The sequence below is a fragment of the Phocoena phocoena genome, chromosome 21, assembly GCF_963924675.1.
Source record: "Phocoena phocoena chromosome 21, mPhoPho1.1, whole genome shotgun sequence".
Taxonomy (NCBI): Eukaryota; Metazoa; Chordata; class Mammalia; order Artiodactyla; family Phocoenidae; genus Phocoena; species Phocoena phocoena.
The window spans coordinates 8,676,788-8,695,062 of record NC_089239.1 but is presented as its reverse complement, the minus strand read 5'-3'; the positions used below and the strand labels follow the sequence as shown (position 1 = coordinate 8,695,062).

General features: G+C 41.0%; 1 protein-coding gene across 2 annotated transcripts in view; it reads left to right on the top strand.

Annotated features, from left to right (window-relative positions):
• UNC5D (unc-5 netrin receptor D) overlaps nucleotides 1-18,275 on the top strand; it is a 597,176-nt gene that overhangs the window by 563,849 nt on the left and 15,052 nt on the right. For both annotated transcript variants that reach the window (XM_065899869.1, XM_065899868.1), the window contains one exon: nucleotides 7,158-7,322. In XM_065899869.1, coding sequence (XP_065755941.1) covers nucleotides 7,158-7,322 — 165 coding nt within the window. The remainder of the gene's footprint in view (nucleotides 1-7,157; nucleotides 7,323-18,275) is intronic.

The window sequence follows — 18,275 nt, the reverse complement described above, 5'->3', positions numbered from 1 at the left end:
TACTCTTGACTTTCCTCCTCCTTTAGAACTATGGATTTAATTTCAAAGCTGTCACAGACATGTAACAGTTTGGACTACACCCGGGGGATGAAACCTATTGTCAGAAATCCATGGGTTTCTAACACGTTGGGGGAAAAGGGGCTTGTGTGTCAGGTAATGTGACATTTCTCCTCTCTCCTGCTTAAATCGCCACTCGGGATAGGTTGAAGGTGGTCATGTAACAGCTTAGAGCAGGATGTGTTTGTGGGTTTGTTTTGATTCAGATCAGTTCATTATGAGACACAGTTTTAATCCTGTTCAAGTACAAATGAACTGGATTGTCAGGGAGAAACCTTTTAAGGGTGATAATTTTGAGTTGTAGAGAGAGCTCTGGCCAACCAGATGGGAACAAGAGATTCTGTCCTGAATATATGAAGTGCTTGCTGCCAGGTGAATTGAGCAAGATGGGAAGAAGAAATCACAAGTTGAAAAACAAAGCAATGTCAATGCCTCTTAGAATCTTTTTATAACTATAAAAATATTTATGTATGATTGTTCACACACCTCATTATTAGAGACTTTAAAAACAACTGCAGGATGACTTACGAGTCTCCTTGGATCATTTGTAGGGATTCCGAGTAGTTGCTTAGCATGAAAAGATATCAACTTGTGATCTTGTCACTGAATTCTATGAAAATTTCCAGTGATAAGTAGTGTCATAAGGAGCAGCCAGCTGGTCTACCACCGTTTCCTAAGCTAGAGTCATCTGTGCTTCAAGTGACAGGACATTTCCCTCACTCTGGGTAAGCTTCTGGGAGACTCATATCGATCTGGACTCATAGGACGCTTTCAGACTTCTCTGTTCTTCCCACCAGCATAACCTGCAGAGCCTTGTGGTTTTGTAACCTTTCCACCTTCACAGCATTCATTTTCTAAAAACCGTGCACAAGATATACCGGCTTGTCAGAATGGAAATAAGCCAAACCTCAAAGAGAAAAACCTTGGCCATGCCATGAGAGTTAGAAAGAAGTTGTACCACCAACACCTTATACTTCTAAACTTCAGAATTTTCAAATTGGTTAAGGCCATATTTTTATATTTACTTTTCAGATTTCTCATTACCTTGGGAATTGCCCCCTCTATGTATAACTTTAGCACATTCAAAGCAACAAGAATCTCTCTCAGGGCCCTGTACAATTTTTTTGAAAACTTTACCACATTTCTTTTTATGGAGATGGGTTTTCTATGAATAAGTGTATTATTTATGATGTTCTAGACCTAGGTGTCTCTGTTTCCCAGAAAGCAGTATTCAAAGTTTCTAGTCTAAATTGAACTTCAGGGTATTATTAAAACAAATCCCGAGTCATGCAGATTCCTCTGTGTATTAATCTTTATTGATTTAAGGGCATCATTTCACTGGATCCTAGTAAAATTGACTCAGTCCAAAGTAACTATTAAGTTTAATGCTTGGAGATAAAAAAAAAAAAAAAAATCAGATGAAAGAACCATAACCTCTCAGTGGCACTTAAACAACAATTCCAACACCAGGGATTCCAAAGAGAGCCTCAGGTAGAAAAGGCTTGGTGGAGGTTAATGCCTGCCCACCCCAGAGGATGCAACAGGGCCGGCCAAAGGCAAAGGGCACTGGCTAGCAAGAAAACCCAACCAGCTTTACTGCCAGGATGGCTTGGATTACATAGAGGTTGTGAACAACTAGAAGCGTTTGCCTTCTGTAATTGAGCATAATTTGAAAGCGTCTTGGAAGGCTGAGACACAATTTAATTTTCTCTGCACCAGGAGGCTTGCCACTGAGTTTTCATTTCCACTTCATTTTTCTTCCCCACAAATGGCTTTCTGCTCTATTCTTCCTTTCTCTTCACCACCCTTAGAACCAATTTCTTTGCTCCTGTGATCACTGAACCCCCAGCAGTATGCCTACATGTTGTGCTTGTCTTAATGGCCATGCTGTGTTTGCTCTAGGCATCAGATTCTCACACTCTGGGGAGGGTTTGTGTTCAGAATGCTTGAACTTCATGGAGAACATCACGTGCGCTGACAAACTCGGTGTGGATAATAGAGAATGGCTTTTTGTTAAGGCTTAGCGGATAAGGGCTCACAGAGCACTATTGTGGAGACAGAAAACCTCACTACTCCTGACATCATTTATAGGTCTCTCCTTCAACTGGTAAATGTCCCTGTCATCTTCTAAGTCAGTGGGTAGAAGACCTCTGGTATTCTTCTTATTCCTCTCTCCCTTTCTCTAACTTCAAATCAGGAATCTGGGAATTGACATATTCCAGTTGGCACCCAAAGCTTACTCTCCTAAAAAAAACCTTCCTTTTCTCTTCCGGGAAAGGTGGAATTTCTCAGGGAGGTATCTAGTGCATAGAATAGTTGTGCTATCAGACACCAACCAAGAGATGTTTTTAGAATGATGTGAGTTCAAGACTGGGTCCAGAGCTATGTGATGAGAGCCTACATATTAGGACCAACTAGATTTTAAATCTTGTTGGTTTCGATTCTGGAGGACGACAGTTTATGAAATGCTAGGCTACAACCCTTATTGCTTGTGAAACCGGGTATGATGGGTGAAAGGGAAGGGTATGTGAGTTCTTAGGAGATCTGGTTACCATAGCCCCCACTAACCTTGATTCAAAGAAAAAAATGAAGCCCACAACACTAGTCCTTCCAAAATAAGCAATTAATCATGCCCCCTTTTCTTAAGACTCTACCACAGTTAGTGATATGCTGTTGCCCCCTTGGAAGACTTAGCAACCCTCCTTTAGAGGGAAATAACTCTGCTCTCAGTAGGTTACTGGGACCTGAGAGCTACTTCATCATCGTTTCCTTTATTCCTTGCTGCCTGTGGGGTGAAGAAGCTGTAGTAAACAGTATGCGATAAAATATTAATTTATTGTCTAAATCCTACAAAACACCAAGCCAGGTTGTCACCTCTGTAGGATAAAAGCAGCTGTCTTACAGCATGCTACGTATCCTGGAGAACCCAGTGTCTGTCTCCTGCTAGGATATGATTTACATGGTCCCCATCTACTGGGAAACTAATTATAATGGGACTCAAAATGAAAACATTTCCGGAATTCTTTAAACACCCAGAACTTTGCTACACTTTGTCCTCTTGTATTACTTTCCACATAATTCCTCTCAGCTCAGTGAGCAGCTTGGTGTTTTGCCTTTTTTTTTTTTTTTTGGAATAAATGAAAGCAAAGATGATTGCCCTGAAAACACACTAATCACAGCGCTTCTAATTCTGTTATTTTTCAGTGTTTTGTTGAGCACTACTGGTAGCTGCTACTCAACAATTAAAAGATATTCTTTTGACACTGTCTCAATATCAGATTTTTTAAATGTTTTGATTGTGTACAGTAGAATGGAAAGAGAAAAGAGAAGAATTTTTTTGTTTGCTGATTCTCACGTCTTTCTGCAAGAAAACATTATCTCTGTGGTGGGTTTTTCCAGTGTTCTCAGGAGAAAATATACAAAATTTAGCAAGTGACACCACAGAAGATACTTTTCAATAAGTGGTCAGTGCCTTTTTTTTTTTTTTTTTTTTTAAGGAAGGTAAGCATTACCTAGGATTCAAAGCTACTGCAGAAAAAATGTAGGTTTGTTTAAGATCTGGACCTTGAATTCAGCTCTGTCTGGAGCCCTGAAGTGCAAACATTGATATTACACTGTAATGACTCAAATTTCAGATTTAGAAAACAAAAACCTCCTTAGTTAGCTTAGTTAGGCAAAAACACCTACGAACCGTAGAGCCCTCTGTTATAGTTACTTTCGTTGAAGGGGATGGTACAGAGTAACTCTATCAAAATGTACCGGCTTGGGGAAGGGAGTGAGTTTGAGGGCTTGTACACTGAGACTGGAGAGAGTGAGGATGAGGTGATCGAGGATGCAAGAAGCCCTTGAAGGCCAGGCAAGGGACTGTGTTTGTTTTGTTTTGTTGGCCGCACAGCATGGGGGATCTTAGTTCCCCCTGCAGCAGAACCACGGAGTCCTAACCACTGGGCCACCAGGGAAGTCCCAGGGGGCTGTGTTTATCACGCAGGCTTCCTGGGGCCATTCTGGTCCCCCAAGCAGAGGAATCATGTAATGAAAGCAGAGTTCCCAGGTGATGTGGTCACATCAGTGCCCCCCCCTCAATTCATGATTACAGGTAAAAGAGAGACCATGAGCTCTTCCCTAAAGAATACCTATCAACTGCTTTCTGTTTCCTCCCCAGTCAAGCCTCAACCCCCTCATTAACTCGTGTAGTAGAGACTGAAGATAGGAAGGTTGCTGAACACTTTACTCCCAGTTAGCCATGATGACATCAGAGAAGATTACGCGTGGAGATAGAAAAACTGGAGGAGAATGACGATGAGAGAGAGATGGTGATAATCCGTTTTCAAAAGGTAGACCTGTCTGAGAAGGGAAAGGCCAGCTAAAATTGTTGGCTGATTTGGGGGTATAATGTTTACAATTGTTTATAATTGATTAGGGGTATAATGTCAGTGATGGATGATAATGAAATAAAAACCAGAGATGTAGCTGTTGGGAGTTCTCCACAGAGAAATGGCAGTTGGGCGTATGTGAGCAGATGGGGTTTTGAAGAGTTCAGGAGACAGAGACACAAGAGCTGGAGGCTGAGATATGAAGTGAGAGTTACCCGTGGTTTCCTAAACCATGGAGGAGCGTGGAAAGCGTCGGATTACACAATGAGGAGAAACGGCAGACCTTGTAAATACGTATTATTACTGTTTTATCTGCTATAGGATTGGGGGCAGGTGAAAAGTCATTTTTGAGTGTTTTAGGGAACGACTTCCTCTAAAGGCTGCTGGGAGGCCACACCGATCCGAAGTGCCTTCTGCTGCTAGGAGAGAGAGGGAAGAGCTCATAAGAAAAACTCTCAGTTCAGGAAGAAAGTAGGCTGGACCTGTGCTGTCTTGCTGGAGGCGTGAGCAAGCTGTGCCACAGCCACACGCTTCCTTAGTGACCATCAGCTTCATGCTTCTCCCAGAGTTGCCCCCGGATGAGAGCCTCTCTGTGGAACCCACTAGTGAACCATCCAGCGCTGCCCAGCTCATCTTAGTTTCTAAGAGAACTTCTTCTAAGCCACTGGTGTTTCATTAGAGAATGGTCTGGGTCAAGAAAAGATATTTCAATCAAGGGGAAATGTAATCAAAGGATTTATGTGCTTATAAAGCCTTTGGAAAGCCTAGGAGAGCCAAGGTCAGAGAAAGCCACTAGTGATATAAGGAAACCAGCAAGTTTGGTGATTTCAGGAAAACACAACACCCCTGAAGCAGACGGCTCTCAGAAGCCCCTGCAAACCTCACATGTGCTGTCAGCTGAACCCTTTGGGTTTGCTCGCTGCTGTCAGAGGAGCAGCGAGGAAGAGGCTTCTGCTCCCTCCTCTTCCTTCCAAGTTTAAAACAAGTACTTCTCACTGGCAGAATGGAAATGTGAACCCCCTGCTGGAGAGAGCTGTGAAATGTAGTTTTCAGGCTTCCAGCCCCTGCCATGTAGGGGAGAACTGAGGATGGTGGAGAGAGAGTTGCCTCCTAACAGCGCACATTCTGCACGGGGATAAAGTCGATGAAAGTCTGCAGTGTCAACATATAGACCTTCTCTGAGTCCCTGTCTCTACTTCTTGAGACAAAGATCCACTGCCTTTCCCTTGGTTCAGGTTTCAGAACAAACAAAACAAAAACACGACACCCTTACATCCCTTGCTGGGATGTGTGGTAGGGTTTAATGCGTGAGTTCGTTCCTTCATAATCCCTAAAGCTGGCTCTCTTGTACTCAAGTCTGCAACAATCTAAACTCCGTCCCTCCCTGCTGGTCCCCCCCGCCCCCGCCCCCAGCAAGTACCAAAATCAGGGTCTGTGAGACTTCCTATAGAGAAAATGAGGAAACCAACAAGTGTACAGATTGGAGCTCAGGGATAACTAGGTAACTCATAGTTCCTCAAAGTGGGTAGATTGAATTCTAATCATGGCCTTTGGTCTTAAGACACCTGCTGAGTCCATCGCCAGTCACACTTCAGAGACTCAGACTTCTAGACTTGATACATCTTTTGCTGCCTTTCAGCATCAGTATCGGGGGAAACTGTATTTGTAGCAACAGGTGAAAGAGCAAATGAATGGGATGCGGAAAAGAGAAAGAAGGGAGAATGAAGATTACTATGGGCTGGAAATATGAGGTCATTGCCAAGGACCACAGCCTGATCTGAGTAGGAATGAAAGACATTTTAGGACATGGAAGATTATCAGTGACTGACCTCTACTTCACTTTAGTGTAAAGCCACGTGCCTGAGCCAATTGGTGGCAAGCACCAGCTCGTCATGGGGAAAAGGGAGATGTGTATAGATTTTACAATTTCCCCCCTCATTTAGTGAAAATTGCTTTTGCCACTCAATTGTCTGTAAGTCCCTTGAAAGTGGGGACCAGACCTCAATTCATACTGTTCTTTTCTTGTTTATCTAGTACAGTGTCTGGCTGTCAGTAGGCATGGTACACGTAACTGTAGAATGGATGAATTGAATGAATGAGGAGTTGGCAAACTAGACCGTTCTGGGGTAGCCTGTCGTGTTTGTGTGTGTCTCGCTCGGGTGTGTGTGTACGTGTGTGTATGATTCTGCAGTAGGTATAATTTTTATGCCGGATACATTAGCAACATTATGTTTATACAATTTGGCATTTGTTTGTGGTGTGGGCATAAGTTCTGGCCAGTCAGCTCTTCAGCATAATTTTCATTTAAGTGAGAAGATGTCATCCTACCCCGGGCTTAGGTAGAAGGACGGAGTAGGCATCTAATCCTAGGAATCTACCCATAGGAGTCTTTTAGAATATTTCTGTCATGGAAAGACACGACGATTAACTTTTGATGGTATTCTTTCTAACTGTGTGAGTCACCAAGTGAAAGCTGAGCTCTGGCAGTGTGGTTTTGGAATTCAAATGTTATCCGTTGGAATTGACGTTAATTACTTTTGTGCTGCTCGGCATATGCTGGAACATTATTTCTACAATTCCACTGGAGTCGCTTAGGCAATCACCTCTCCTGCCATCACCGCCATCATCATCATCCTAATTACTGTGATTAGGTCCCTCCTGCTCTCTGCTCACTTCAGCCGGGCTCTGCACACCATTGCCCTCTTCTCTCCCCCGTCTCCCCCGCAGGAAGTCCCATTCTCCCGCGTGTGGTGCGGTAACCGGCAGCCCCTGCACTGTGCCTTCTCCCTGGAACGCTACACGCCCACCACCACCCAGCTGTCCTGCAAAATCTGCATCCGGCAGCTCAAAGGCCATGAACAGATCCTCCAAGTGCAGACGTCAATCCTTGAGGTGAGTCCTTCGTCTACAGGTCATCCGACCCCGTTTCTAAAGGACATTAAGGATTGTATACCTGTCTCAGTTGGGCTATACATATAGCATGAAAGAGCTTCGAAAGGCACTCACTCTTTCAATCCTCATTACTGATAAGGGAAAATTAACTTTTTCTCAGGCTGAGGACGGAACTGAGCTGCCTACTGGGGCGGGGAAACACAACCCATCAGAGCATAGGCTCTGTGGAGGGACCTTTGCGGAAGGCATTTGTCCAGGGCTTTTTACACACAAAACTACAATCAATCTAACAGTTCATGGCAGACATGGAATATCAGCTGAGATTTATTATTGAACTGAGACACATACCCTAAGAAGACACAAGGTCACCAGTGGGCTGCTTTTCTGCCAGTTCTGACTAGTTGTTCAGAAGTCAGTTGCCCAGTCTGTGTTATTTCATTTTCAAGGCTTTGGTTCCCGATTGTCTTACGATTTCTCTTACCCTCCAGGATCAGGGTTTCTACACATCCTCATTTCCATTAAGCCTAGATTTCATCAATACAATAATATAAGACAGAGTAGATAATAATCTCATTCTACACAGGAAGGACACAGCAGTGCAAAAAGGGATAGGACTTCCTCCAAGGTCATATAACTGAAGGGCAGGGTTAGAATGGGAGTCAGAGGAGAATTCACTTGGGAACTTTTGCAAAAAGATACCTGAAATGCCATGGCTTTGATTGGCCCTAAACCACTGAATGACTCCATGGCTCTGGACTTGAGTTTATCAAGTAGACAATGACATTCCCTCCTGAATGGTTATTTGAGGGTAGAGGGAGGGAGTAGCTGAGGGGGAGAATCAGGGGAGCTGGTAACACATTGTTTAGCAATTCCAAGGTAATCCCTGGCTAGTTTAGAAAAACACACATACTGGATCATTCACCTTAGAACGTGTATGTGTATATATACATATACATACATATACACACATACATATTCACGTATACATATATAAATAATATATAAGCTCAGCAGAAGGTTTAATGCATTTTGTATCCGTACAACTCAATTTCAGGTGCGGTTTTTTCTCAAAACTTGTAGCCTTGGGCTTCCCTGGTGGCGCAGTGGTTGAGAGTCTGCCTGCCCATGCAGGGGACACGGGTTCATGCCCCGGTCTGGGAAGATCTTACGTGCCGCGGAGCGGCTGGGCCCATGAGCCAGGGCCGCTGAGCCTGCGCTTCCGGAGCCTGTGCTCGGCAACAGGAGAGGCCACAACAGTGAGAGGCCCGCGTACAGCGAAACAAACAAACAAACAAACAAAAACTTGTAGCCTACAAGCATTATCACTTCCCTCCTTTCTCATTGCAGTTCACTGTTTATGCAAAATGAGTGTGGCTAATTCCCCAAATAGTTTTCTCTAAAGTGCGGATGGCTTTCCAAAGAAGCATGTCTCAAAATTGATAGCTGTCTTAACTGACATGTTTCTACCATATTTGCATTTGTTATTGCCAGTTAGCATTATGTGCTAACAGTTCCGACAGGGAAGGTAGATCCAGAAACCTCAGGCAAGATATTTTTAGAGTCTCTTTCTTGAACAGTCATGGCATATTTAAGACAATTTATTTCAAAGTAAAATACAAATTGTATGGGAGTTTTCAAATAAAAACAAAAAAGAAAATCTAAGAAGAGCTGCACTTCAGAAGGAAGAGTGAAAAGGCAGGACATAAAGATGCCTCTGATGAAAATTGCCCTAAATACCTGTCAACAGGTCGACAAAAGAATTCCAGGTTTAAAAGGTTTTTACTATCTAAGGCACCCAGATATTGAGGATCAATTTCAGCTATTACAGGATATTTGTGTGAAAGGAATGTGATAAGGTTGACACATCCTGGCACCTTTGCTCCTTGCTTAATAAACCCTTGAAGTGCATGGAAAGAAAACGAGCTAATAGGGGCTGCCCTGGTGGCGCAGTGGTTAAGAATCTGCCTGCCAATGCAGGGAACACAGGTTCGAGCCCTGGTCTGGGAAGATCCCACATGCTGCGGAGCAACTAAGCCCGGGCACCACAACTACTGATCCTGTGCTCTAGAGCCCACGAGCCACAACTACTGAAGCCTGCACACCTAGAGCCCGTGCTCCGCAACAAGAGAAGCCACCGCAATGAGAAGTCCGTGCACCGCAACGAACAGTAGCCCCCGCTCACCACAACTAGAGAAAGCCCGCGCGCAGCAACGAAGACCCAACACAGCCAAAAATGAATTAATTTAAAAAAATAGAAAATGAGCTAATAAACATAATCTTCTTTACTCTCCAGTTCCTTTTCTAATGCTTAACAAAGTTTACGATCACTTTGGAAAGCCTTAAAGAACATGACATCACAGTACCTCTTGGTAAACGGAGGCAGAGTTAGCAAAATAATATTTAGACATTCAGTGGTGGACTACAGCAATCTAAGTTGTAGGCTACTGCATTTTAGAAGCTTTATTAACTTGTTTGATCCTGTAAGGATCATTTAATCAATTGCTTTAAGTGTCCCTGCTGAAATTTGGCCCAGTGCATCCCCATTTCTTTGTACCAAACTCTTATTTCTTAGGCAAATTTCATTGGCCATCATTTTCTACATCAGAGGAAAATTAATAACTTTTGAAAGCCACTATGTTTCAGGCACTACTTCATGTGCTTTCACATATAACCATCAGAGAGCTCTGTGGATTAGTATTATATCATCACAGTTTTACATGATGTAACAGTCTCAAGGAAGTCAACCTTCTTATCCAAGATCATAGAGCTAATAAGACGGGTAGCCAGAGTTCCCAGCTGAGATACTAAACTTTAAGACCAAAGTCTGGATTTCTGTTCAATACCACTCCGGGAGCCCAACCGAGGAGGTTTAATTTATTCGTCCTAACCATGGGCCTTGTCCATAATATAAGCCCTCTCTTTGGGGGCTTAAGCACTAGTGACAAACATCACAGCATCAGCAATTTTGCCTTTGAGTCTAAAAGCAGATGAAAATTGGGAAGCTCTTTCCTCAAGACTGCAGAAGGATGAGACGTACCTGTTTGTGTGTTGGGCTAGAATAAGTGTTCATTCTATACATCTTCACAAATAGAATTGATTCCCTACATGTAGATCTGCCTATAAAAGGATGTCTTGATTGAATGATCACTCAAGGCCCTTCCAACCCTGGGACTGTTTCATTCCTGGGAAAAGCATATATCTGGTGATAAAAACCATCTTCTTCTCCCTAAAGCTGACTTGCTTTTTATGGTAGACGTTTCGAGAAAAATGAAGATACATAAAGTTCTGAGAAATTGGGAATAGCTGGAGAGAAGAGGCAGGATATATTCAAGACATGGGTCTATATCAATTACTGAGTCAAGAATAATAGATCAGTTATTAAAGGTCATCATACTTCATGGCCACTATGCTGAAAGATTCTGCTTTAGGTGGTTTTAATAAGTTCATAATAAGGTAGCATTGATTAATAATAATAAAGAACTAAAATTTTTGAAACGTTCAATAGATATCTTTGAAGTATGTATTTTAATATCTCACCCACCAAAGAAAAAAGAATCCTCACATATCTGGGCTCAGAGCTCCCCCTTCCTACCTTACTTTAAAATGGATTGCCTTAGTCTCACTATATTTCGAGATTTTAGCAATGGAACCATGAGAGGTAAAATATGTATGTGTCTCTGTGTGTGTGTGTGTGTGTGTGTATACATACATATATATATATATATATATATATATGAAATACAAAACATTGATTTTAAATTAATTAATGCAGTGAGCATACTCAGTGAAGGCATTTGGTTCTTTATGTTCAGCTCCACATCCATCATGTTCCTTCACGCCTCTTATCGAAATGGTTTTCCAAATAATCATTCATATCCTTCTCAAATTTAAAAATTATTTCAGTGATCAAGGTAATATATCTTTTCTGTTCTTTAGAGTAGCCATTATTGTGTTAATCTTTGGAAGCAGGTTGGTTCTCCTTAAATTTAACGCAACTACATTACCTAATGATGATAGCCAGCTGATACTCTATAAAGCAACAGTATTGTGGACTAAAGCAAAGTAAGTTTGCTAATATTGAGCAGAAGGGAAGAATCCCCAAGTCATTTATTTCCTCCTTCCTTATTAATGCAATAATATTAAAGAATCTATCTTTTGGTAGAAACAACTTAAAATGGGAATCTTGCATGTTAAACTTTTCCCTTCGAGAAATTCTCTTATCTTTCTTCTAAAAGGGGTAGAAGTTGGGGGATGATGTGTCTGTTACAAAGTAGACAGAATACTTGGAATTCCTCACTGATTTACAGCTCCCGCGTTAACCAGGGAGCGGCACCTTATCTCCTGTGTTCAGAGCATGAAAATCTACTGTTCCTCTGCATATTTAATTTAAACAATCAGAAGATGTGATGCATCCACTGGATTCTTATTACTCGGCCCAGATGACTTTTAGAATGCGTCATAAATGTTATGTAAAGTGTCATCCTTACACATGGGAAATATTTAAATTTGGAAACTTTGTAAGGGACATGGGGGCCCATTTATTAAAGTGTAGTAAGTAGAAGAAATACATATTTTTACAAGTCAGTCTCATGTAATACTTTATTCACCTTTAAATCGTACCACTCTGTCCATTTTTTTCTGAAGACTTTGTGTATCAGGGTGCTCTTTCTTCTGCCAACAGGAAAGACTGAGCTTGGTCGAGTTGGTCAAATCATAGATGCCACGAGGGCATCTGTCTCTGTCTATTGCCATCTTTTCACATGGATACACTGTGTTTTCAGTTTCATCGGCAAGCCACCTTTTCACATGTTAACGCCCTTTAGTGCCATTTTACAATGACAATTACCATGTTATCCTGTACAGAATTCCTTTTATTCTCTCTCTCAATGGTTTTTTACTATTCTTTTTAAGGACATTACCCTGCCTTAAGTCAGGAAAATTTTTAAAGAAATGATTCTTACTTGATCTGTATTTTTAAAGGCTAGAAGAAATTTTACATACCATGATGAAAAGTGACGTATCTTGTAACCTATCTTATGCAGTAAGAAGCCTGAGGTGGTTTATTTTATGAACATCTTATATATCAGAAAAGCACTGGGCTCATTGGTTCAAGATGGCGGAGCAGACGGACAGGCGCTCACTCCCTCTTGCTAGAGCACTGGATTCACAACTAACTGCTGAACAATCATCCACAGGAAGACACTGGAGCTCACCAAAAAAGATACCCCACGTCCAAAGACAAAGGAGAAGCTGCAGTGAGATGGTAGAGGGGCGCAATCACAATAAAATCAAATCCCATAACCACTGGGTGGGTGACTCACAAACTGGAGAACACTTATACCACAGAAGTCCACCCACTGGAGTGAAGGTTCTGAGCCCCACGTCAGGCTTCCCAACCTGGGGGTCTGGTAACAGAAGGAGGAATTCCTAGAGAATCAGACTTGGAAGGCTAGAGAGATTTGATTGTAGGACTTCGACAGGACTGGGGGAAACAGAGACTCCACTCTTGGAGGGCACACACAAAGCAGTATGTGCATCATGACACAGGGGAAGGAGCAGTGACCCCATAGGACACTGAACCAGACCTACCTGCTAGTGTTGGAGGGTCTCCTGCAGAGATGGTGGTGGGGGGGGGGCGGGGGGGAGCTGTGTCTCACTGTGAGGACAAGGACACTGGCAGGAGAAATTCTGGGAAGTACTCCTTGGCATGAGCCCTCCCAGAGCCTGCCATTAGCCCCACCAAAGAGCCTGTAGCCTCCAGTGGGTTGCCTCAGGCCAAACAACCAACAGGGAGGGAACCCAGCCCCACCCAACAGCAGACAAATGGATTAAACTTTTACTGAGCTCTGGCCACCAGAACAACACCCAGCTCTACCCACCACCAGTCCCTCCCATCAGGAAGCTTGCACAAGCCTCTTAGATAGCCTCATCCACCAGAGGGCAGACAGCAGAAGCAAGAAGAACTACAATCCTGCAGCCTGTGGAAGGAAAACCACATTCACAGAAAGACAAAATGAAAAGACGGAGGACTATATACCAGATGAAGGAACAAGGTAAAACCCCAGAAAAACAATTAAATGAAGTGGAGATAGGCAACCTTCCAGAAAAAGAATTCAGAATAATGATAGTGAAGATGATACAGGACCTAGGAAAAAGAATGGAGGTAAAGATCGAGAAGGTGCAAGAAATGTTTAACAAATATCTAGAAGAATTAAAGAACAAACAGAGATGAACAATACAATAACTGAAATGAAAAATACACTAGAAGGAATCAATAGGAGAATAACTGAGGCAGAAGAACGGATAAGTGACCTAGAAGACAGAATGGTGGAATTCACTGCACAGAACAAAATAAAGAAAAAAGAATGAAAAGAAATGAAGACAGCCTAAGAGACCTCTGAGAACATTAAACATGCCAACATTCGCATTATAGGGGTCACAGAATGAGGAGAGAGAGAGGAAGGACCCGAGAAAATATTTGAAGAGATTATAGTCAAAAACTTCCCTAACATGGGAAAGGCAACAGCCACCCAAGTCCAGGAAGCGCAGAGAGTCCCAGGCAGGATAAACCCAAGGACAAACACGCTGAGACAAATAGTAATCAAATTGACAAAAATTAAAGACAAAGAAAAATTGAAACAAGGGGAAAATGACAACATACAAGGGAACTCCCATAAAGTTAACAGCTGATTTCTCAGCAGAAATTCTACAAGCCAGAAGGAGTGGCACGATATATTTAAAGTGATGAAAGGGAAGAAACTACAAGCAAGATTACTCCACCCAGAAAGGACCTCATTCAGATTTGATAGAGATATCAAAAGCTTTACAGACAAGCAAAACCTAAGAGAATTCAGCACCACCAAACCAGCTCTACAACAAATGCTAAAGGAACGTCTCTAAGTGGGAAACACAAGAGAAGAAAAGCACCTACAAAAACAAACGCAAAACAATTCAGAATATGGTAATAGGAACATACATATCGATAATTACCTTAAATGTAAATGGATTAAATGCTCCAACCAAAGGACACAGGCTCACTGAATGGATACAAAAACAAGACCCATACATATGCTGTCTACAAGAGACCCACTTCAGACCTAGGGACACATACAGACTGAAAGTGAGGGGATGGAAAAAAGATAATCCATGCAAATGGAAATCAAAAGAAAGCTGGAGTGGCAATACTCAGATAAAACAGACTTTAAAATAAAGAATGTTACAAGAGACAAGGAAGGATGCTACCTAAAGATCAAGAGATCAATCTAAGAAGAAGATATAACAATTATAAATATATATGCATACAACATAGGAGCACATCAATACATAAGGCAGCTGCTAACAGCTATAAAAGAGGAAATCGAGAATAACACAATAATAGTGGGGGACATTAAGACCTCACTCATACCAATGGACAGATCATCGAGACAGAAAATTCATAAGGAACCACACACTTTAAATGACACAATAAACCAAGATAGATTTAATTGATAGGACATTTATAGGACATTCGATCCAAAAACATTTATAGGACATTCCATCCAAAAACAGCAGATTACATTTCTTCTTAAGTGCACACAGAACATTCTCCAGGGTAGATCATACTGTGGGTCACAAAGCAAGCCTCAGTAAATTTAAGAAAACTGAAATCATATCAAGCATCTTTTCTGACCACAACACTATGAGATTAGAAATCAATTACAGGGTAAAACTATAAAAAACACAAACACATGGAGGCTAAATAATACATTACTAAATAACCAAGAGATAACTGGAGAAATCAAAGAGGAAATTAAAAAATACCTACAGACAAATGACAATGAAAACACGTTTTCGTTGGAATGCAGCAAAAACAGTTCTAACAGGGAACTTTATAGCACTACAATCCTACTGCAAGAAACAAGAAAAATCTCAAACAATCTAACCTTACACCTAAAGGAACTAGAGAAAGAAGAACAAACAAAACCCAAAGTTAGTAGAAGGAAAGAAATCATAAAGATCAGAGCAGAAATAAATGAAATAGAAACAAAGAAAGCAATAGCAAAGGTCAATAAAACTAGAGGCTGGTTCTTTGAGAAGATAAACAAAACTGGCAAACTATTAGCCAGACTCATCAAGAAAAAGAGGGAGAACACTCAAGTCAATAAAATTAGAAATGAGAAAGAAGTTAAAACAGACACCTCAGAAACACAAAGCATCATAAGACACTACTATAAGCAACTCTATGCCAATATAATGGACAACCTGGAAGAAACGGACAAATTCTTAGAAAGGTATAACTTTCCAAGACTGAAACAGGAAGAAAGAGAAAATATAAACAGACCAATCACAAGCACTGAAATTGAACTGTGCTTAAAAATCTTCCAACAAACAAAAGTCCAGGACCAGATGGCTTCACAGGTGAATTCTATCAAACATTTAGAGAAGAGCTAACACCAATCCTTCTCAAACTCTTCCAAAAAATTGCATAGGAAGGAACACTCCCAAACTCATTCTATGATGCCACCATAACCCAGATAACCAAAGCCAGACAGAGATATTACAATAAAAGAAAATTCCAGGCCAATATCACTGATGTGTATAGATTCAAAAACCCTCAACAAAATACTAGCAAACAGAATCCAATCACACGTTAAAAGGATCATACATCACGATCAAGTGGGATTTACCCCAGGGATGCAAAGATTCTTCAATATACGCAAATCAATCAATGTGATACACCATATTAACAAACTGAAGAATAAAAACCATATGATCATCTCAATAGATGCAGGAAAAGCTTTTGACAAAATTCAGCACCCATTTTTGATAAAAAATGCTCCAGAAAGTGGGCATAGAGAGAACCTACCTCAACATAATAGAGGCCATATACAACAAAGCCACAGCAAACATCATTCTCAATGGTGAAAAACTGAAAGCATTTCTTCTAATATCAGGAAAAAGACAAGGATGTCCACTCTCACCACTATTATTCAATGTGTCTTTTGAGATCCTAGCCATGGCAATCAGAGAAGAAAAAGAAATAAAAGGAATCCAAATCAGAAAAGAAGAAGTAAAACTGTCACTGTTTGCAGATGACATGATACTATACGTAGAGAATCCTAAAAAATGCTACCAGAAAACTACTAGAGCTAATCAATGAATTTGGTAAAGTTGCAGGATACAAAATTAATGCCTAGATATCTCTTGCATTTCTATACACTAACAACAAAAGATCAGAAAGAGAAATTAAGGAAACGATCCCATTCACCATTGCAACAAAAAAATAAAATACCTAGGAATAAACCTACCTAAGGAGGTAAAAGACTGTACTCAGAAAACTATAAGACACTGATGAAAGAAATCAAACATGACACAAACAGGTGGAGAGATATACCATGTTCTTGGATTGGAAGAATCAATATTGTGAAATGACTATACTCCCAAAAGCAATCTACAGATTCAATTCAATCCCTATCAAATTACCAGTGGCATTTTTTACAGAACTAGAACAAAAAAATCTTAAAATTTGTATGGAGACACAAAAGACCCCGGAGAGCCAAAGCAGTCTTCAGGGAAATAAATGGGGCTGGAGGAATCAGACTCCCTGGCTTCAGATTATACTACAAAGCTACAGTAATCAAGACAATATGGTACTGGCATAAAAACAGAAACATAGATCAATGGAACAGGATAGAAAGCCCAGAGATAAGCTCACTCACATATGGTCACCTTCTCTTTGATAAAGGAGGCAAGGATATACAATGGAGAAAAGACAGTCTCTTCAGTAAGTGGTGCTGGGAAAACTGGATAGCTATATGTAAAAGAAAGAAATTAGAACACTCTCTAACACCATACACAAAAATAAAGTCAAAATGGATTAAAGACCTATATGTAAGACCAGACACTATAAAACTCTTAAGAGGAAGACATAGGAAGAACACTCTTTGACTATATAAATCACAGCAAGATCTTTTTTGACCCACCTCCTAGAGTAATGGAAATAAAAACAAAAATAACCAAATGGGACCTAATGAAACTTAAAAGCTTTTGCACAGCCAAGGAAACCATAAACAAAACGAAAAGACAACCCTCAGAATGGGAGAAAATATTTGCAAATGAATCAAAGGATTAATCTCCAAAATATATAAACAGCTCATGCAGCTCAATATTAAAAAAACAAACAACCCAATCCAAAAATGGGCAGAAGACCTAAATAGACATTTCTCCAAAGAAGACATAGAGATGGCCAAGAAGCACATGAAAAGCTTCTCATAAGTAAACATAACTAATTATTGGAGAAATGCGAATCAAAACTACAATGAGGTATCACCTCACACCAGTTAGCATGGGCATCATCAGAAAATCTACAAACAACAAATGCTGGAGAGGGTGTGGAGGAAAGGGAGCCCTCTTGCACTGTTGGTGGGAATGTAAATGGATACAGCCACTATGGAGAACAGTATGGAGGTTCCTTAAACCAAAAAGAGAATTACCATATGACCCAGCAATCCCACTACTGGGCATATACTCAGTGAAAACCATAGTTCAAAAAGACACATGCACCCCAGCGTTCATTGTAGCACCATTTACAATCATCAGGTCATGGAGGCAACCTAAATGCCCATCGACAGACAAATGGATAAAGATGTGGTACAAATATACAATGGAATATTACGCAGCCATAAAAAGGAACAAAATTGAGTTACGTGTAGTGAGGTGGATGGACCTAGAGACTGTCACACAGAGTGAAGTAAGTCAGAAAGAGAAAAACAAATACTGTATGCTAACACATATATGTGGAATCTAAAAAAATGGTACAGATGAACTGGCTTGCAAGGTGCAAACAGAGACACAGATGTAGAGAACGTATGGACACCAAGGGTGTAAAGTGGGGGGGATGAATTGGGAGACTGGTGTTGACATATATACACTAATATGTATAAAATAGATAATAAGAACTTGCTGTATAAAATA